The 20000-nt window shown below is 36.1% G+C and overlaps 1 protein-coding gene across 3 annotated transcripts; it reads right to left on the bottom strand.

The window, feature by feature from the left end:
* Window positions 1-3498: 3498 nt before the first annotated feature.
* LOC142351559 (uncharacterized) lies at window positions 3499-19653 on the bottom strand. Of its 3 annotated transcripts, none has more exons than XM_075403647.1 (5): window positions 19359-19653; window positions 16230-16407; window positions 5111-5187; window positions 4103-4284; window positions 3499-3749 (listed from the first exon to the last, which is right to left on the bottom strand). In XM_075403647.1, the coding sequence occupies exons 1-4, from the start codon at window positions 19372-19374 to the stop codon at window positions 4148-4150; spliced, it is 408 nt and encodes a 135-aa protein (XP_075259762.1). In that variant the 5' UTR covers window positions 19375-19653; the 3' UTR covers window positions 3499-3749; window positions 4103-4147. The 3 variants fall into 3 exon arrangements, with proteins under 3 accessions (XP_075259762.1, XP_075259761.1, XP_075259763.1); XM_075403646.1 differs by having other exon boundaries at window positions 3499-3723; XM_075403648.1 differs by having other exon boundaries at window positions 3499-3719.
* Window positions 19654-20000: the final 347 nt, after the last annotated feature.

The following is a 20000-nucleotide window of genomic DNA, read 5'->3' as shown; positions in this document are numbered from 1 at the left end:
GTTTCCCGCTTCGTGATCAGACAGGTCTGATCACGCATTCACGTTGCTCTTGAGTGTTTTATGTTTTCCACTTTCATTCTCTTGATATTCTGCAATTCAAATCAGTTGTGCAAATCTTCTTTTGAAATCCCGCTCCGCGAGTAAACGCTACAAAATTGAATTTGGATCTCGCACCGCGAATCGACAATTAATAATCTTTCCGCATACTTGCACCGCAAATCACTACGCTAAATAGATTAAGTACGACATCATGATAGACTTTTGCCATAGGCTGTACAGCCAAAATTCGAACAAAAACGTTAAAACAAATCAAAATTTCATTTCATGTGATGTTGAATTTAGATTTTGTCTATCTGTCTCAGTAATGCTTCTCTATTTTCTTCTGTTTGACTATAAAAAATTTCTTCTCTTAGGCGATCACCATATATCATTAGTATTTGCTTCATAAAAGTGTTATGACAATCTCTGATCAGAAGAAAAGGAGAATAAGATCTAAAAAATGCGTATAGTAAGCAATTTGATAGGAAAATGCAAGAGTTCTAGAGACGGGAGTTTCTACTTTGTCTCAAACTGTTTTTTTAGTTTCCATTACACTATGCATGTATTAAGGTCACAAAAATTGCTCTTCAGAGCTCTGGAAATGATCATAAACAAAAAAATTAAGCAAGAGCCATAATTTTGCCAAGAACGGTGGCGCCTACTTTTTGTTCAAAAAAATTTTTTTTCGAGTGTGTTAACAAAACAAATTGCAGAGAAAGTTGATTGTTAACAGCAAGAATGACTAAATAGCTTCCGAATTAAACAAGCCCAGTCAAAATTAATTCTTCATTGAAGGAACTAATTTTTGTTTCTGTTGCTTATTCAAGAATACCTTTATGCATTAGACTTGTAGTTGTTCTCCCGAAGTTAGGGGCAAGCATCTTTTTGAAAAAAATGGAAAAAACAACTGAAATTCATTTCTGAACCCTCAGGAGGAGCTCAAGACCTTGTGTCATTTAAAATACATTTAGATTGGGAAAATCAAAAACGGTGGTACCTAATGATGTTTTTCTGATGCAGATGAAATTGAAACAGGGCATTTCGAGTATTATTTGAGCAATTTAAAGTCGTGATAGAAATAATTTCAACCTACGGTAGCTCCTGTTGTTTCTAGTTTTGATAGAGATCCAAATTGATTTGTCCTCCCAAAAAACTTACAAGACCATTTTTCGATTCGGCCGTTATTCTGCATTTTAAGCATACTTAACAAACGCAAAATACCTACAGAATGGATAAAAATCAAAATGCAAATTCACGACCATCGAAACAAAGATATGTTCCTTTTTGAGGTCTGATAGGGAGTTTTGCCTAGAGGTCTTTTTGCCTATTCCTAATTTTTCTTTCATTTTCAATTGTCTGCAAATGTGCTATATTTAAAAGATTTCGAAAGTACTTCCCTGCACAAGTAAATTAGAAGCCATTCAATTGAAAAGTTTTTTGAAAATTTTTATACAAGGCCTATAAGGAGACTTCTCATTACTTCTCAACGCAAAATTGGTGGACACGTGATAAGAAAATTTTTATGTTACCACAACCTATGAACACTGCAAGAGCAAAAACGTCATAAGGGCTTAAAAACATTGTTTGTGTCAATCAACTATTAAATTCTTTTTTTAAAAAAGACTACTTGTTGAAATTTCGACAGCAAAAAATTTAGCCATATTCACAGCAAATTCATTCAAACAGAACTCAAAATACATATTCAAACCAAACTATTCAATCCAACATAAATAGTTGAAAAAAACTTTGGAAAGGCGATTAGAAAAAATTCTATCGTCATTGTTATTGGTGACACTACCGAGGGAAATGCTCCTGGTAGCTCTTAGCTTAGAGTTTCCAGCAAAAGAATCCCTAGTATTTGTAAAATATGCATTTGTTATTCAATCTTACTAAAGATGACAAGAAATGATCAATTTTTCAAGTAAGGTTGTCTAGTCAGATTTGGTGACCATTCGTTCCTGTCTTGTTTTTCCTGCTATTGTTTTATAGAGCGCTATGCCGGTCTCTGTGACTAATATTTTGAACTTGTTCTACAGATAATCTATCACTTGTTACTGAGCAAACTAGTTTGCTTCCCAAAAACAAAATTACCCTGGTCTAGGTTCATTTATTTGAAATTAGCAGTTCAGTCTATTTTCGATGTAACTATTTCTCCTTTGCAGGAATATATTTCACATCAGATCCTGTATAGTGTGGTGTTACTTTAGTTGCGATTAATTGCGACAAATTCTTGCATAACTTCAAAAAGTTGTAACTTTGTGCCATCGTTCATCTGACCAACAACTTATTGGTAATATTTTCGAGCTAGCTCGAATAACGAACATTTGAAAAAATTGCGCACTCGCTTTGTGGCAGTGAGATTTCTAACCACGGGGTTATCAATTGGCTATAATTGGCTCAAACAAAATCTCTCATTTTCAGTAAAGTTTTTACCTGGTAACTCAAAGAATTCATTTGAAGGCAAGATCGATTTTTAAGCCGGAGTATTTGAGTTGTTTATCGTTTTATTACGACGGTGGTAGTTGATCATCACACAATCTTTTTGTGAACACGAGATTCTCAGCTTAGCTTTTTCATCTAAGCTTGTGCTGAAAAATCTGAATGTTTTTTCTATGATTCACCAAAGTTGCGAGAAATCTGACATATTAACATTCTCGTCTCAAAATATTAATTCATATAATATTGTTTTAGTTGTAGATTATACGCACCTCAAGAAGTTAAGATGCTTTTTTACATAGATCGCGCTATTCACCATTGTTCAACAACTCTCTTCTTAGTCCTGCAATTAGAATGCGAAAATATTAGTGAAAACATTTCACTGAACAGCGAAACTTAAGAACCGCAAGGTTTGCCTTTCACTGTGTGGGTTGTTCTAATTGCAATATCACCGAATGAGCGGGGACAATCAACGCTAGTTTTTGACGTTTCGCCCAATGAGATGGGAGCTCACAGTTTTATTTCTCATCCTATGCATCGTAAATCGGTAAATTTGGGAGGGAGAACAGGCGAAATACCTCAAAAATTTTTTCCAAGTTAGCGAAAGTGATTGCAATGATGATTCGAACTGTACTGATATTAATAACAATGATCGGTCGTGAACTAAGATTCTACCAATAAATACAGCCAATTTAATAATTGCAATACAAAAAAAGTAGAAATGAAGCACCTAATTCCAAATTGAGCAAAAACACAAAAAAATTAATCTTTACTGCCATGAAGCGCCACTGTCTCTCATGCTTCTAGCTCCAGAGATCCGAGATCCGTCTTTCAAACTTCCCAAATCTCCGATGCCAGTTTTATTCGTAGAGGCAAGCTTATTTGAATTAGTTGATCAGAGTCTGATTTTGAGGGTGCCAAATAAATCTCCCCACTTGACAACTCTAATTTATTTTTGAGACTTTTTGACCCTAGAACTAAATTGGCCGAGAGCATCTGACAATGTTATGTAATACATGAAAAAAATGATCAAAGCTGAATTCTTGTTTATACGAAAATGTGTAAAACGAGCAAAATAAACAAATTCATTAGCAAATTGTACAGCTGAAAATATAAGCAGTTATTTAATTCAAAAGCACTACTAAATTTAAGCACTTGCAACCATATATAAAATAAGTTCATTCTAACACAGCTATTCACAATTCTGATCTTAGCTCCATCTCTCTTGTAACGTCTCTTCACGTCTAACTTTTAGTATGTCGAGTTTTGTGGAACTGTTTCCTTCTCCCAGAAATGGTAACCATTTTTAAGTAATTGGTATTATTAGTCTATCATTCGCGAGCTACTGAGCTCGTATTTTGAGCGATAAATTAAACTAACATTCCTAATACTTCTGTATTAGCATTATTATATTATTATACTACATTTATTAAAAAAAACATTTGTAACTTTCAAAACATCGTTTAAAAGACTATGAATCTTTAAAAAAAAAGAAAAATTTTGCTTTCAAAACAAGTGTGTTTCATAGAAAATTTTAACCTAGGTAAACTCTAATGTTTTGGTCTACTGTTTGGTTTAATCAGACTCAATAACAAGGAAAACTGGGAAATGGAAACAAGTCCAAAACCTCTTGTCCAACAAAAATCCTCAATTGAGATGTAATCGGGGCCAATTATGGACACCCAATGTGGTACTCGACCATGGGTGGCAAACTGGGGTCAGCATATGGGTTGTAGTTGTAAACTGGCGGGTTCACAAAGGTGTGGTAGTCCGAGAGAGGTTTCTGTTCACGTCGCCCGTCTTTACCTTCTGAAATAAACTTCACATTGGTCAAAAAAATTCAGAAATTGTAATGCTAAAACTTATGCTGAAATCTAGTTAAGAAGGCAAGCTTCAGGCCAGAAAAGATCCAATTTCCTTTGTTCCTCCGCCGCTTCTTCAGATTATGTCTGACATTTACAATATATGCAATAAGGAGAATTAATAATAGAATTAATATAATATAATAGACTTCCTTCTTTTATAATATATAATAATCATAAGAAGCAATCGCAAAACATACTAAATTGCCCAGTTTTTTCCCAAACTCAAATCAGGTATTCGTCACACCGAACAGACTAAAAACGGTCACGGTTGACAGGCTTAGATCCAACCCCCCCCCCCCCCCCCCCCCCACCGAAGGCAACAGTCTCAACAATTATATGGGTCTCGGCTTCTGTCTTTTGTTTTTCTAACCTGGTGGAGGGGGTTCTAAAATGTGACCCTGTTTATCAGAACTCCATTTTCACGTCAATTTTTTAGCAGTGACCATAATTATGGAAACGTGAACCCGGACCATAGTAACATTATAAAACAGCACTGAATCATAGTATTTCTCAGTCTGTGTTTTTACTATGAACAGATTATGGTTTATGTCACTTTTTACTCTGTTCAGATTAAAAAAATCATAGTAAAAAACCGGCTCTCTGAAAACACTCTGAACAGTACAAATTCCAATTCTGGATTTGCTCTGGGCAATTTTAACAAACATTCTGTGAATACTCTGAATCAACTTTTTCTCAGAATAAAAAGGAAAACAAAAGGTCTGACAACCATGAATTGCAGCATAAATTGTATCTATCTTTATTATACTTACGACAGTTGACGACACAGTACGCAACAGCAGCTAAGGCACCACTGCAGCAACAGTCCAGTTTGCTCAACGGTTTCTGCCTGTAACGCACAAAAAAATAAATACACTTGGTAGTTGATCAAAGCTGAACAAATCATTTGATTAAAACGACACCAACGTCAGGAACAGAAAAAAAACAAGGAAAAATTTCAGTGATCAAACAAACTTTTGAAACTTCGGGTCTTTCCCGTTATAGCCCCCCCCCCCCCCCCCCCCAGCCTAGTGGTCAGAACCCATAGCCAGAAACCCATAGTCAGAACCCCCATCATCGTAATTTTACCATAATGGGGGCTATAATTTCATGGGGGGCTATAATTTAATGGGGGGGGGCTATAATGGGAAAGACTCGAAACTTCCGCCTTTTCCCCGCCAAATATGCTTCTTCGGTCCACTTGTCCGATTTTGCTGGAGGCATAGACATAAAAACTAATGACATAATATTCCTTTACTTAAACGAGGGCTGTTTTGTACTTGCGCATCCTAAGTATTCTGGAGTTGAAATTCTGCCGGCACATCGATAGTTGAAATCGATAAAAGTAGAAAATACATAATCTATTTTTTAATATATTGATTTCTTTTGATAATCAATACATTACGCTGAGATTTGGAACTAGCATATGAGCTAAGTAGACGCACAGCAGCAGCAGAAACAAGCCCAGTTTAGGAATCATCAGCGTAAATTTTTACACTCAAAAAGGAACCGATTTGGGCGCAATCTTTTTCAATAATCCTTTCGCACTCTTTGCTTTTACAGCCAATTACAGACAAGTCAGTATTCAGAGAGAAGTTCATTTATTGAAAGATCTCAATAACCTTCTTATTAGGTCCAAGGGACAATTTGTTTCTAGATAAAAGCAAATGGTTTTTATGGCTTCGACCATTCGTTTTCGTAAAATTTCAACGAATTTATTGTTTTTGCCTGCGTTTGTGGTGGTTATATTTGTCTGATGCTTCCCGTTGATAGATACATAACGGTTTTTCTGACTTTGAGCAGATTGCATAATAATATCAAGGAGTTTTATACCTTTGACACCATCATCACCTTCAAAGCTTATTCTTCTTAATGATAGTCCCATCTCTTTTCCAGAGACATACAAAAATTACTCTGTAAAGCGTTTTTAGCTTACTTTTTTTTACTTTGATACTAAGAATTTCCATTAAAATTTTTTATCTAAGGTTGTTTAACTATATTTGAGCTTTTCTTATGGTGTCTTGCCCATTATACTAACATTGACAGTTCCCATTGGTATAGAGAGGAGATCCACTTAACCATGTGTCAATTTTTGTAACGAATACTTTATTGATTTAAGATCTTTGGCAACGTTTTGGCAAATTTAAATTGACTTTTTGATTTCACATGTATTTGTCGTTCTTTCTGAAGTCAAATAAGTTGGTCTGATTTAAAAATGTCTAGCTCCTTTTTAACATTATTCTGTCAGATTGTTTCATTTTTTTAAAGGCTCATATGACTTGGGATGTTTTCTTAAACATATACAGCACAAATTTAAGCTTGCACTTTTTCAGTCGGATTTCTGTCAACAAGCAGTTTCCACTAATTTATGACAGGTCCATCTTCACTTGAGTGAAAGAACTTTAATCTGTCTAGCCGTTTTCATTATCAGCTATTGGTTTTATGACTTTGATGGCAAGAGAATTTCTTTTGTTATTTTTCAAAATTTGACCGTTTTTGCGGATTTTTTGTCTCTTGTTACCCAATTTAAGTTATATAAAATTTTCAGAGAATAACTTATAGTTTCAATGATTTCCTCACTTTCTTCAAAACTTTAATTGCTTTTTCAATTTTTGCTTTTACTTTTTGTTCTTTTTAAAGTCATTTGGCATAATCTGATCAACAAGAGTTCCCAATGTTTTCATATAAAAATAATTATTTTGATATCTTGATTTCATAGCTAATGGTTTTAATGACCTTGAGCTCAATCGATTTTTTAAAATCTATAAAATTTTGAATTTTGCCTTTTTTCTTTGTTTTATAACATGTAACTTAGTCTAAATCATTACAGGGTTCTTTCACTTTCTACTGAAGCCAATATAAATGTCCACTGGTATTGTTTCTTAGCTGATGTTTTAATGACATCGATGGAGTTTGTAGTTTTTAACTTTTAGATACTGGTCAAGATTTGTGGTTCGTTTAGTTCTCATATCACATTGCCCATTTCAAAACAGGTCATAATGTTCAAATTAGGTCCTACTGAAAATAAATATTTCCAAATGACAGCTTACGGATTTAATCGCTTCAAAACTTGTTTTCCTAAATTATTTGTGGCTTTTCGAGTCTTGCATGTATTTGTTGACTTGTTGTCTCGGATTCATAAGGAGTTACATTCAAATTTATAAATAATTTTCAGTTGAAAACTGATGTTTGTTATGACTTTAGAAGTTTCTTGTCTTTAAAAACTTCAATGGACTTTTTAACTTTAAATTTGCCCCTTTGTTGTTCTGTTTTCCGTGTACATGTTATCTGGTCTCATTAACAACAAGTTCCATTCTTTATATAGTATTTTATCTAACGCTCTTTTGACTTTGCTACAAAAAACTTCTTAGAAAATATTTGTCGAATATCGCCCGTTATTTATGTCTGTTTTCATATTTTGTTATTTGTGTTTTGTCGTGCTCTCATTAATGTCAGGTCTCGTAGGTCCTCTGCTGCGGCAGCGTTTTAAAAATCCTTTAGTGGTTTGAGTTTTTAACAAACTTTTAGCTTACAAGCCATTTTCTTTCAAACTGTATGTTAAGTTTTGAAATTTTCGTATTTCTACCTCATTTAGTCGACAAAATAGGTCAAAATGTAGATGTGAGGGTTCGCAACATTGTGTGCGGAGGCCCTTTGCCGGGTTCTTTGCCGCCTTAATAAAACATGTTCCCCAAATAACTGAACATTTCCCTTTCTCTTAACAATGAATTGCATTAAAAAATTTATGTGAAGTTGAACTGAAATAATTTCTTCTTTTAATTTCTTTTATTTCTTGTTATTTAGCCGCCAAATAATTGTCAAGAATTCTTTCATTATAATAACAGTTTTTTTCAGTTAGTTTACTTAGTTGTTTACTTAGTTTTCTGTAATTATAATTAAAAACAGAAATCAAAACTAATGCCATAAAAAAACAAGGAAAACATTTTTAATATACCGAAGTTATTTCTGCACTTTTGTAGGATAAAAGATAGTTTTAAAAAATTTACCTTTTACAGCGCAAAAATTCTTTATGAAAACTTTATGCTTCACTTCGATTGTTTAGCTTTGTGCTCACCACATTTATTCGAACGTTAATCAGATAGTTCGTTTAAAAACTTCCAACAATCTGAGCAACAAAGTAATATATTTTTAAAAATTTTGTTTGTTTTGTCTCACAATATCAATAATGACAGCTTTATTCAGCCCTCTAATGCGACAACCTTTCATTGAATCAGAGGTTTGACTTTTGACTATTTGATCTTACTCACACAATTATTTCCGAACAAAAAGTGAATTTCTAAAAATTTTCTATCCCTTCTTCATTTGGAAAAGAACTAAGTCAAAAATATGAACGAGCGAGGTCAGAACATTATGTGCGAGCGCATACTACAGGGCCTCCTTATCCTTAATAAGATAAAGATATGTTTCAAAAATTAAATTTTTTCAGAACAGAATATATTGCTGTCATACAGATTTGATTATTGTATTCCGAGTAGATTTGCGGTGCCAAATTACAGAATCTTTCGATCAGATTTATTGGCTATTTCGCGGAGCGAATTCGCTATTAATTTTGTAATTTATTAATCCGATTTCCTGAGTACGGATTATACGCGAAATTGGCGGCACGAAATTAGCTTTATCTAATAGACTCGTATTTCGCTTTACGAAATATAGCTGAGAATTGTTCGATACAATTTTGCGCTTTAGCGGAGCAAATTTCAGATTAAAAGAGACAATTGAACTTGAATTAGGAAAGGTGAAGTATGAAGAAATTAAATTTAACTAAATCCGAACAACAATTTGATCACAACAAAATATCTCTAAACGCGGCAATTCAAATCACAAGACTTCATGAATAGACAGAGTTTTCAAACACAAGATGTAAACAAATTTAAAAAAAGTTAAATAAGAAGATTTGATCTTCAAACAAGAAATTGGAAATGAACTTAAACTAAATGATAAACAAAATGAACTAAATTAAAATTAACTTAAACTAAATAGATTTGGTATACCCAAATCAATAGCCCCTTTTGACACAATGTCCTACTATACCACATTTTCCCCTCAACAAAATAAACGACGAAGTAGTTTGTTAGAAATTAATAACATATGTACTAGTTAATATAAATAATACTATAATGTTTTTGAAAGTTTTAATCTGTATCACTATCATATAATCTCTCTGCCTCTCCGACTGTCAGTGACGTTTCTGGACCCTCGTAATTGGGTGAAATGAAATACTGGGTCGGATACGTCTGTACAGGAGAACATGGCGCCACTGTAAAATCTGTTTCTACATGTTGACTTTTAGTGGCAGCTTTCTTAATTGATGTAATAATTGATTTGTTCTGTATTTGTGTCTGTTTAAGTAGTTGCCTTCGTTTGCTTCGCGAAGGTGCAGTAGAGCTCGAAATTGTTGGTGGACAGGTTTGGACGGATGCTAGTTGTTCGTCCGATTCCGTGATTGACGGAGAAGATCGTTTCCTCTTTAATGGCTGTAGTGCTGCTGTTGCCTTGGTGGCAGCTTTCCTTTTTCGCCTCGTTGGAGGCTCCGTAATCACAATCGATGTCAATGGCAACTCCATTGGCGACGTGAAGTCACATACGTCTTCTGTAGGTGGCTGTGGCAGTGCTGTTATGACTCTTCTTTTGGGTTTCGTTCGCATGCGTACTCTGAGCGCTCTTGTGACGTTCGAATGAATTGAGGATACCGCACTAGCGTCGTCGGCTATCTTCCTATGTTTCATTCTTTTGTTTCCCTCTAATTTTTTTCTTGCCTCTTTCGCGTGTTGATTTATGAGTTCTTCCGTTGTTTTTCCGGAGGGTCTTTTGTGCTTCCTATTGGCGTACATTTGGAGTTCAGTTTTGCGCTCCGCTTTCGTTCCGAATTTCGCCAAATCTGAATTGCGGATTGTGACATCTCTTTTTCCGGGTTCTTTTATGACAGAAATATATTTGTCTGTTTTTACCACTGAAGAACCTGGTGCCAAAACCTCGTACAATCCATCCAGGTTTTTCTTCGACCTTTTGGTCTTCGGTTTCTTCTTGGCTAATTTGACTGCTAGAGAAGTTTCTGTCCGCGGTACTGGCAAACCAACTCCAACATGAGAAATCATTCCGGACTCTTTGTCTGGATCCGCGTTCCTTCTTCTAGCTGCATCTTTGCTAAGTTTGTCCCGGTTATGTTCTAATTTCGTGTCGCTTCTGGCCTCTACGTCCCCGTTTTCTTCCGAATAAAGTTCGTCCCAACGGACTGTCTCCAAATCTAAATATTTATTCAAAATGCGTTTATACGTGAGACTATTAGAATCAGGTTTCGTTGATATATTACTTAATGGAGTATTAGCCTTTCTACCAAAATGAGCCTCAAATGGTGATATATTGATAGTCTTTTGACGGCAAATACGTAGCTGGTAAATAAAAGAATATATCGATGCTTTCATATTAAATTGATTTTGCGCGGCCGTTATAATACAATTAAACGGTTCTTGATTGTTTGAATTAGCCTTTCAACTAGTCCAATCGCTCTGTGATCGTGTATTGGAGCTTCAATTAGCTGTATATTATTTTGACTAGAAAATGCTTTTAATTTGGTGACCCGTTTGGCATCGAGCTTGGTCTAGTCTAATTGAACGGGGTATTCCGTGTAGCAAAAGATACTCTTGAAGGAATTTCAAAGTATTATCTGCATTAGCTCTATCGAATACCTCTGTGGTTGGGAATTTAAAAAATCGATTTATACATGCAAGGAAGTTTACTTCTTGATTTTTTTTTGTTATAAATTGGTCCGCCAAAATCAATAAATTGGTCCGCCAAAATAGCAAATGGGCACCATTAAAGTGCCCTCTTGCTAGCAAATGGGCACTTTAATGGTGCCCATTTGCTAGCAAGAGTAATAGACTCTAAATTTTTACCGATTTTAACACAGGGATTGCACTTTGCCGTCTTTGTAACTATGTCCCGATGCATGTACGGCCACCATGCATGTGTCGCCATATCTGTCATCCCCAGCTTCCTGGGTGGGTTGCGTGAATGGCTTCCACGTACGCGTCCTTGATCAAGTTCGGAATCGCTATTCTTTCATCGATGCACACCCATCCATTCTTGACGTGCAAATCTTTCCAAAAAGAATAGATGTATGGTGAAATCTGTTTGCATCGATCCTCATTTTCCGTCAGGATGCAGTCTCTTATTTCTTTGAGGATTGCGTGCTTGGTGGCTAGACTGGCCATTAATGTGCTGGAAAAAAATTTAGATAGTGCAAAATAGAAAGCATCTGTATAAAGATCGTCGGTTGAAGGTGACGTGACTGTTGTAGTATCAGTATTCGGAGTCGAGGGTGTTGCTTGCACTGCGGGAGCCGTTGATGGTCCCGCCTCATCGGCAAATCTAACTTTGGAGGGTGTCGATTGTTTTAATTGCATCAGAGTTTCTTCATCAGAGTTCGACATCATGAGGACACGGTTGAACTTGTTAGCGATTTGTTGGAAATTATTCAATTTATTGGGCAACTGATCAGTAGAGCGATTCAAGGCAAAAAGCGCGTGAGGAATGTTTACTGTCTCGATTTGGATATGAGAATTTGAGTTATTTGTTTCTAATTTGCTAATTGAATTATCGTTTTCCGTAATCGCAGAATAATCCGGATTTCGCGGTGCGAATTCAATACATAATTTACTATTGGAATTTGGAGTATTTGAGGCTTGTTTTCTAAGCGGATTTCGCGCTGCAAAATCGACGTAATTCTCGGCATTTAATGAGAAGCGTTTCGCGCTGCGCTTAATCACATCCAATTTAGCAACTAAGAATTTAGCAATTAGCGACTCGTCATAAGCAGTTATATTAACGGGTTTTGTTGCGGGTCGCGAGAGATATAGTCAACTAATCCCATTTTTGAACCAGGAAGATGATCGATCGTAAAATCAAAGGTAGTAGTCAATCTACACAACGTGTTAGTCGACTATTGTAAGATTTTTTAGCTCTATTTTCTCTCACGATCGAAAGCAAAGCTCTATGATCTGTTATTACACTGAATGGTTTGCCGTATAATATTTGAAGTGTTCAATAACCAGACAAAACCCAATAGCTCAAGCTCATTGATGCTATATCTATCTTCCACAGAATTCAAAAATCGCGATGCGAATGCCACGGTGTGCCAACCATTTGGAGTTCGTTGCTCTAATGCGCAACCTAAACCTTGCCGAGAGACGTCGCATTTTATACGTGTTTCTAAGTCCGGATTAAAATGCTTTTTTTTCGGTCGTTTCAGCAATCTTCTCTTTTATCAATTTGAATTGTTTCTCATGTTCATCTGTCCAAGTAAATTTTGTATTTTTCTTAAGAATAAGTCTAAGTCGTAAACATAGTTGTGACAAATTTGGAATAAATTTGCCCAGATGATGAACTGATCCCATAAAGCATCTGAGTTTTTTGAGATTTGAGGGTGAGGATAATTTTTCGATTGCATCCGTTTTATTCGACAATGGTGTTATACCTGTTTGAGTTATGCTATCTCCAAGCCATTCGATTTTATCTTTTGCAAAATGACATTTCGCAAGATTTATTCAAAGATTTTCTTGATCTAGTTTTGTCAAACATTTCCGAACAAGATCCAGTTGTTGTTCTATTCCTCCTCTACTTACTATCAGTATATCGTCCAAAAAACAGAACATATTGTTTAAGCCGGCGAGGGTACAATCTATTGCTTTTTGAAATTCAGCTGGCATATCCGTAAGACCGTAAAATTCCGTATTAGAACAATATGCGCCGGTCATATCCCCGCTTACAAGATTGAAGTTACAATGGCGGGCCGTATCACTATGTAAATTTAATTGGCTGTAAGCGTACTGCAAATCGAGAGTCGTAAAATAAGCCGTCTCTTGCGGCGCGGTTGACAGTGTTTGTGAAATCGTTTGAATTAGTGCATCTATATTCGGCATTTGATATTTGTTTTTGTGGACAGCTTTATTCAGGATTTTGGAATCTAATGCTATTTTGATTGATTGATCCTTTTTGACTGTAATGACTATCAGAGATATGAAAAACTGATCAGAGCAATTTGTTAGTTTTTCGATATGTCCTTCATTCAACAATTTTTCAAGTTCGATTTTTACTTTTGGTTGGAGATGAATGGGCACTTTCCTCCCTTTTTGGTGTGTAACTCAATAATTTCTGTGAAATTTTGAATTGACCGTATGGTGCTTCGATTTTCCTATTCGTGAGATTAGTTCAGGAAATTCTTTTGCCAGTGATCTTTTTATTGCACAGGGTGTTTCTATGTTATTGATTTCTGTATTTGGGCAAGGTTTCTGTGAAATTGTTATTCCCAATTGATCAAACAGGTCTCGTCCAAGAATGGGTCGAAATCCGTCTGCTACTACCGTTATTTCTGCTTTATGATCTTTCCAGTCATTGCAACGAACTGGCGTTTTAAGGTTCCTATGGTTTCAACTATATCGTTAGAAAAAGACATTAATTCGAGTGGTTTTTTTCTCCGACCATTGTGATTGCGCACAATTAAGCATTAATTCCCTTGCGAGTGACAGATTAATAAAAGTACAACCACTACCAGAACCAAGAAGCAAATGACAGTCTGTATTTCTAATCGTTATCGTCATATTTTGCAGTGCAGTAGGCGGTATGCTAACCTTTTCTACCGTTGCAACGTAATTATCGTCGGGAGAATCGTAATCAGAGTTGAAATGTTCATTATAGTTAATATAATTGACGTTTTGATTTTCAGAATTTGTATTTTGTTCTGTAGTTTCAGCAGTTTCTACATTATTAATGTGATTACCGTGTAGTTTTGAGCCTTTTCCGACATACCTTGGCGAAGTGGTTGGACGAAACCACGATGATTGCATTTCTTAACCAGTGCAGGGTAAACTTGGCGGTGCGTTGTAGTCCAAACCTGACCACATCCTCAACATTGACCAATCGGTGCTCGATTGACTGCTACCCTGCCTGTCTGATTTCCGTGTGCACTCGCGCCGCGAAATCTATTGTAGGATTGTATTGCATTTATTGTAATGTTAGCAGTGCTGTTATTGTTGCTTGATGAAATCCTTTGTTGATTCTGGTTGCCCATCTCCATATTTACAGCTATACTGAGTGCTCTCTCTGGGTCAACTGTGTCACGCAGAAGTTCACGTTGAATGTCGTCGTCCAACATGTTTGTGATGAAGATGTCTCTGATTATTACCTCTTCTCGCTTTTCGAAGTCGCAATTTTCCGCCAATTCTTTCAATATACTGTAGAATTGTTCTACCGTTTCGCCTTTTTCTGCTTAGCGATCGAAAGTAATATTTCTTGGACGAATGAATGCTATCTCCATCACCTCCCAGAGCTTGAGGGTCGTGAGATCGTATATGTTGTCATGGAGGAATTTTTGTGTTAGACGTCGTACCTCTGTTCCGATACTAAGATACAAGAGTGAAACACATTTTTGGTCACACATGTTCCCTGGCCGTTCTCTTCACAGAACGCCTGCCTCCATCATTTTTTGGCATTTCAAGTCCCATTGAAGTTTCAATTGACTATTCCTTATTTGACGATCTCTTTCTGTGTCTTCCGTTGCATGTTCAATAGCCATCTCATATTTCGGTTCAGCCGGTAGTCGGACAGTTGTTGGTTTTGGTTGAAGGATCGTATCTAGTGTAATGTTTTCTCGAGCGAGAATAGCAAGTTTTACTTGGATGCGCCACTTTTCCCATCTTATTGGAGGATCCGAAGTAGGACGTTCCCAAAATGGTTCTATCGACAGCGGCGTTTTTCGAGATTCACGTGCTGACTGCGCCATGTCATACAGATTTGATTACTGTATTCCGAGTAGATTTGCGGTGCCAAATTACAAAATCTTTCGATCAGATTAATTAGCTATTTCGCTATTAATTTTGTAATTTAATAATCCGATTTCCTGAGTACAGATTATACGTGAAATTGGCGGCACGAAATTAGCTTTATCTAATAGACTCCAATTTCGCTTTACGAAATATAGCTCAGAATTGTTCGATACGAATTTGCGCTTTAGCGGAGCAGATTTCAGATTAAAAGAGACAACTGAACTTGAATTAGGAAAGGTGAAGTATGAAGAAATTAAAGTTAACTAAATCTGAACAACAATTTGATCACAACAAAATATCTCTAAACGCGGCAACTCAAATCACAAGACTTCATGAACAGACAGAGTTTTCAAACACAGGATGTAAACAAATTTAAGAAACGTGAAATATGAAGATTTGATCTTCAAACAAGAAATTGGAAATGAACTTAAACTAAATAATAAACAAAATGAACTAAATTAAAATTAACTTAAACTAATTAGATTTGGTATACCAAATCAATAGCCCCTTTTGACACAATGTCCTACTATGCCACAATTGTAATAAACTTTTTTATTTCATTTAAATTGCTGTGTTTTGGCTCTTTGCTGAACGCTTTATTCATTGGAGTACCCTTAGGACCATTGCTAATACTATCTATAGAGTACGGATAACATACAGTTTTCATAGCAGGTCGAAAGACTCGTATTCCAGTGAATTACCGGGCAAAATTCGCGGAATGGTTATCCTGTTAAATCTTACGCGTTTCTTGCAAAAAAAATGTCAATCTATCAAGATTTTGTAAGACGAACGGTTGTCTTGTAGGATTCTGCCGAGACGAATGGCCATGTTGTATGTTTATTTTTAAATAGACGAATGGCTAGGTTGCAAGAACCTGTCAGAAAATCTTGCAAGATCTTACAAGATAACCATTCGGATTTAACCACAATGCTCCAAATCGTAAACGAGTGGTTAATTCACATTTTTCGTTAGCTACTTCTGAGAAATTATTCTTCTTCTCCATAAAATACAAATCAGTCTTTTCATTTTAAAAAAGTATTGAAAAACTAACTCGATACATTTGCAACTGCATCTGGTACCCTCGCAGCACTCGGATCCTTTAGCTCGGTTGTTGTCTGTGGAAGTGTTCCCAGCAGAACTCCCCGCACAACTTGTAGTTTCACTCAAGAAATCATGACACATGTATTTTTCTACTAGCTTAGCTGTGTCGCACTCTCGTTTTTGATTGGCTGAAATTATGAGCAAAGTAAGCGATTAAAGATAATGTTTCGCTATTGATATCGAAAACGAGTTCCCCTGTTGACATTTTGTCCAACAGAACATAAGAAATGATCGTTTTCGATCGATATTTCTCGGTCAGAGTACTTAGTTTTTGACCGGCTTGAGCATTTTTGGTCGTTTTTTCGACATAGGAAGTGATAGTTTTTGAGCGATTTTTTAGAAGATGGCCGTTTGCTTTATGATTCAGTTGCTGCATAAACAATTCGGAGAAAAAAGTGGGAGGAAAAATTGGCCGAAAGAAAGAGACGAATTCTTGAAAAGAATTATCTTCACTGAATACGCGTCTCAAAAAACTAATGACGATTTGCATTTCACACTACGAAACGCCAATGATGGCAAAATCAGAAAAGGGGATCAAAAAGCCAGCTATTTAAAAGTTATCAGAGGTTAAAAAACTCTTAGCTTAATGTAAAGAAATTCGCAATCAAAAGGCTAAAAAGGCTGAAATGTAGGCAAAGAGACAAAAAATCCAAATCTTCAATTCTTTCCAAAGAATTTTCATTTTGTCTAGTCATTGTTTCTAACATTCTTTGCAAAATTAAGTGTTTTTACCACTTGTCGAACACAAAAGTTAATCTTGCGAAATCTTGCAAGATTCTTGTAGAAAAAAAGGTAATTTTGCAAGATCTTGCATTACAAAGATAGTGTTGCAAAAAATTGCAAGACAAAGTTAGTCCTGCTGGAATTTTGCAACAAACTTGGAAGATTAGCTTTTCATTTGGCTAGTAAAAACCAAAACTGAGACAACAAATCCGTATTCTAAAAGTTTTTTCTTCCCAAAATGATAAATCTTGCTAGAAAAAGTTTCTTTTTGAGAATTTTTGAAAGACCATGAAGGAAAAAGCTAATACTGAGTGATGATATAAAAATCCTGCAAGACTGTGACATTGTCATGAAAGAATCTTGCAAGATTCCTAGAAACTCTTTTAAAAATAATTTTTCTTTTCAACTCGAAAGTCGATTTAGGGCTTATGTCATACCAAAAATTTTTGTTTCATTTGAGCAACTTAGGTACGAAGAGGGACAGGATCAGATGGAACATTATAAGATACTAGAGGCAAATATGGAGCCCTTAAAAACGCCATCATTATAGATACTGTCGTGGGCTATGCAATTCTGGTTTATCTGAAGGGGAAATCAGAGGACAACAATTAGAATAAGTCATTTTGGTTTTAAAAGTTTCAATGCTTTTAAAAAAAACCACCAGATATAGCACCAAAATAGTCGTTTTTTTATTAACATTTCAGAATTGTAACGGATCGCTTAAATGCGGGCAATACTCACATATAACTGTATTAGTGCTACTACATACAATACCAAACTCACACATTTTCAGAGCTATCAGACGAAATTCTACTGTGCTATTGCCTTAGTATATGTAGACATAGTGACTCAACCAATCAATCAATGCCAGCTGCCAAGCGGTATCAATCAGCACTACAAAAAGCAGTTAATGTGTAATAGAAACCCTTTTTTATCCTGCGAGGAGACAATCCACTGGTTGGCAATTCAAGCCCAGCAGCAGAGCAAAAGCCGCAGATAAAAGCAGGATAAGCTGACCGCAGCGGCTAAATGCAAATCGATATTGCTCGAGCAGTCAGAGCTAGTATTTTGTTTGCTTGCTTACCGCAGTAACACAAAGTTATGCGCTATATTAGATAGTGAAGACTGTACTTCTTTCCAAGATAATTTCTGATCATCCACGCTAATGTTTGCTCCAAAAATAACACTCTGCTCTTGAAAAAAAAACAGAATTTTCTCAAACAATTCTCCAAATCAACAACTACATAACCATAACAGTTGCGTGTAATGACTAAATTTTGTAACTGTTTCTGTACAATTGGAAAATATCTAGCCCGAGAAAATAATGACCGGTATTTCAGTAAACTAGCTGTCAGTAATTTTCAATCCAAACTTACCGGGTCCTACCATGATTGAGGTATCGACTCAAAACAGGTATGGGCCAGGCAGACCTACGTCAATTACAGAAGCTAAAGACCTCGCAGATCAAAAGTGGTTCAAAATGAGCACCAAAATGGCCCAAAGTAAGCAGACCCGCGCCAGATGCTGCGACTGGCCAAACAGCCCCAAGTGCAGACACTTGGCCAGACGAAACAAACTTTGGTCACTCTTTGCCAAACCCAAGAGACCGCAAACAAACTCTTGAGTTATGCTGATTTTAAAATTCAGAAACATCAGGTCAGGTAACTAGTTTGACCACTGTCTCTGAGAACACGCAAAGCAAATTGGCGTGGTTGTTTAACCATCTTCGCTCTCTTGCTCGTTGGTAAAGAGCTGTTTACAAAGACTGCCAATGCAGCACCCAATTGTCCTCTTTTCCACAGAAACAGCTATTGTCTCTGGCAGGGCTTCTGGCTTTGATCCATCCCGCAGTTTGTTTGGACTACGATTAGAGCCAAAGTCAACCTCGCTCCATAAAATTCGTTAACTTTAAATGTGTTTTTGTTAACCGAACCAGAAAGAGGTCTCTGAACAGAGGGAAATATACGCCAAATCTGGGTATGGGCCAGACCAAACACGAAAAACAAAATTGAGTATGCGCCAGACCGATGAAACTAGAATTGGGTACGGGCTTGAACAGCGCGACTGCAAAGTTATCCAAGATTAAGAGCTGTCTCACTGGATCCACTGCCCACTACCCAAGACTGTCTGGCCCATACCTGTCTTAACTGGGTCACGGACTTTATCCGGGGCATCGGTATAAATGTTGCGCGAAAAGAGTGACGAAAACTATACTTCACAAAAGACAGTGTTCTTTAGCAATGTGGGTACAAAACTTGACAATAACCAAAATAATCCATTAAATTCAAAAACATCCTCGCTTCAATAAAAAAAAGATGGAAACTCAATTACACTTCAAAATTTGCTCTTTACTAACCTTTCTTGTTCGACATTTCTGGTTGATAAATATAAATTATAATCACCCACAAATTGATCTATTTGAATATCAGCAACAGTTTGCTAGTAATAACTGATGATAATTAACCGGACCTGGTTTAACTAATTATAAACCATAGTTATAATAGAGATATTACCCTCTCACGTGACCTCGACCACCGAAAGTCACAACAAAGCTATCAGCACTGAAGATATTATTCAGTTTATATTTATAGTTTGGTACACATACAAAACTCTCACTCAATGTTAAACCGTATAGACCAATGCACTAACTTTTGCAGAAACGAAGAAACGAACAAACTTGTTGGACTGAAGATTGAATGGTGGCGTGTCACATAGCCGAAAGTCCAGATTGCCGAAAAATTTGAGCGAAAGTAAGCGTATTTTCGGTCCGGGATTTTTTGTTCGGTTGTGATAGATTCAATATCAATTCCAAAACAACTCACAAAAACCATAAAAATTATTGACATTATAAAAAATTAATGCATCATTTCGGTTTCGGTTGTTTTAACTTTGAAGACTTACAGCTAAGTAATGAGAATTGAGTGAAAATTAGCACATCAAATTTTTTCGATGACCGTCTATTACTTTCTGCTATCTGCGTGCGCACCAACTTGAACGT

Source organism: Convolutriloba macropyga, chromosome 13, assembly GCF_964194025.1.
Source record: "Convolutriloba macropyga chromosome 13, txConMacr16.3, whole genome shotgun sequence".
Taxonomy (NCBI): domain Eukaryota; kingdom Metazoa; phylum Xenacoelomorpha; order Acoela; family Convolutidae; genus Convolutriloba; species Convolutriloba macropyga.
The sequence above is the reverse complement of the archived record's forward strand: the minus strand, read 5'-3'. Positions and strand labels throughout refer to the sequence as shown.

Excerpts from the sequence above, each read along its gene's own strand:
- LOC142351559 (XM_075403647.1), bottom strand. Across the intron at positions 5,188-16,229 it reads TGCAGTTGCAAATGTATCGA|GCAGAAACCGTTGAGCAAAC; the intron begins GTTAGTTTTTCA and ends TGTGCGTTACAG. Across the intron at positions 4,285-5,110 it reads GTACTGTGTCGTCAACTGTC|AAGGTAAAGACGGGCGACGT; the intron begins GTAAGTATAATA and ends AGTTTATTTCAG.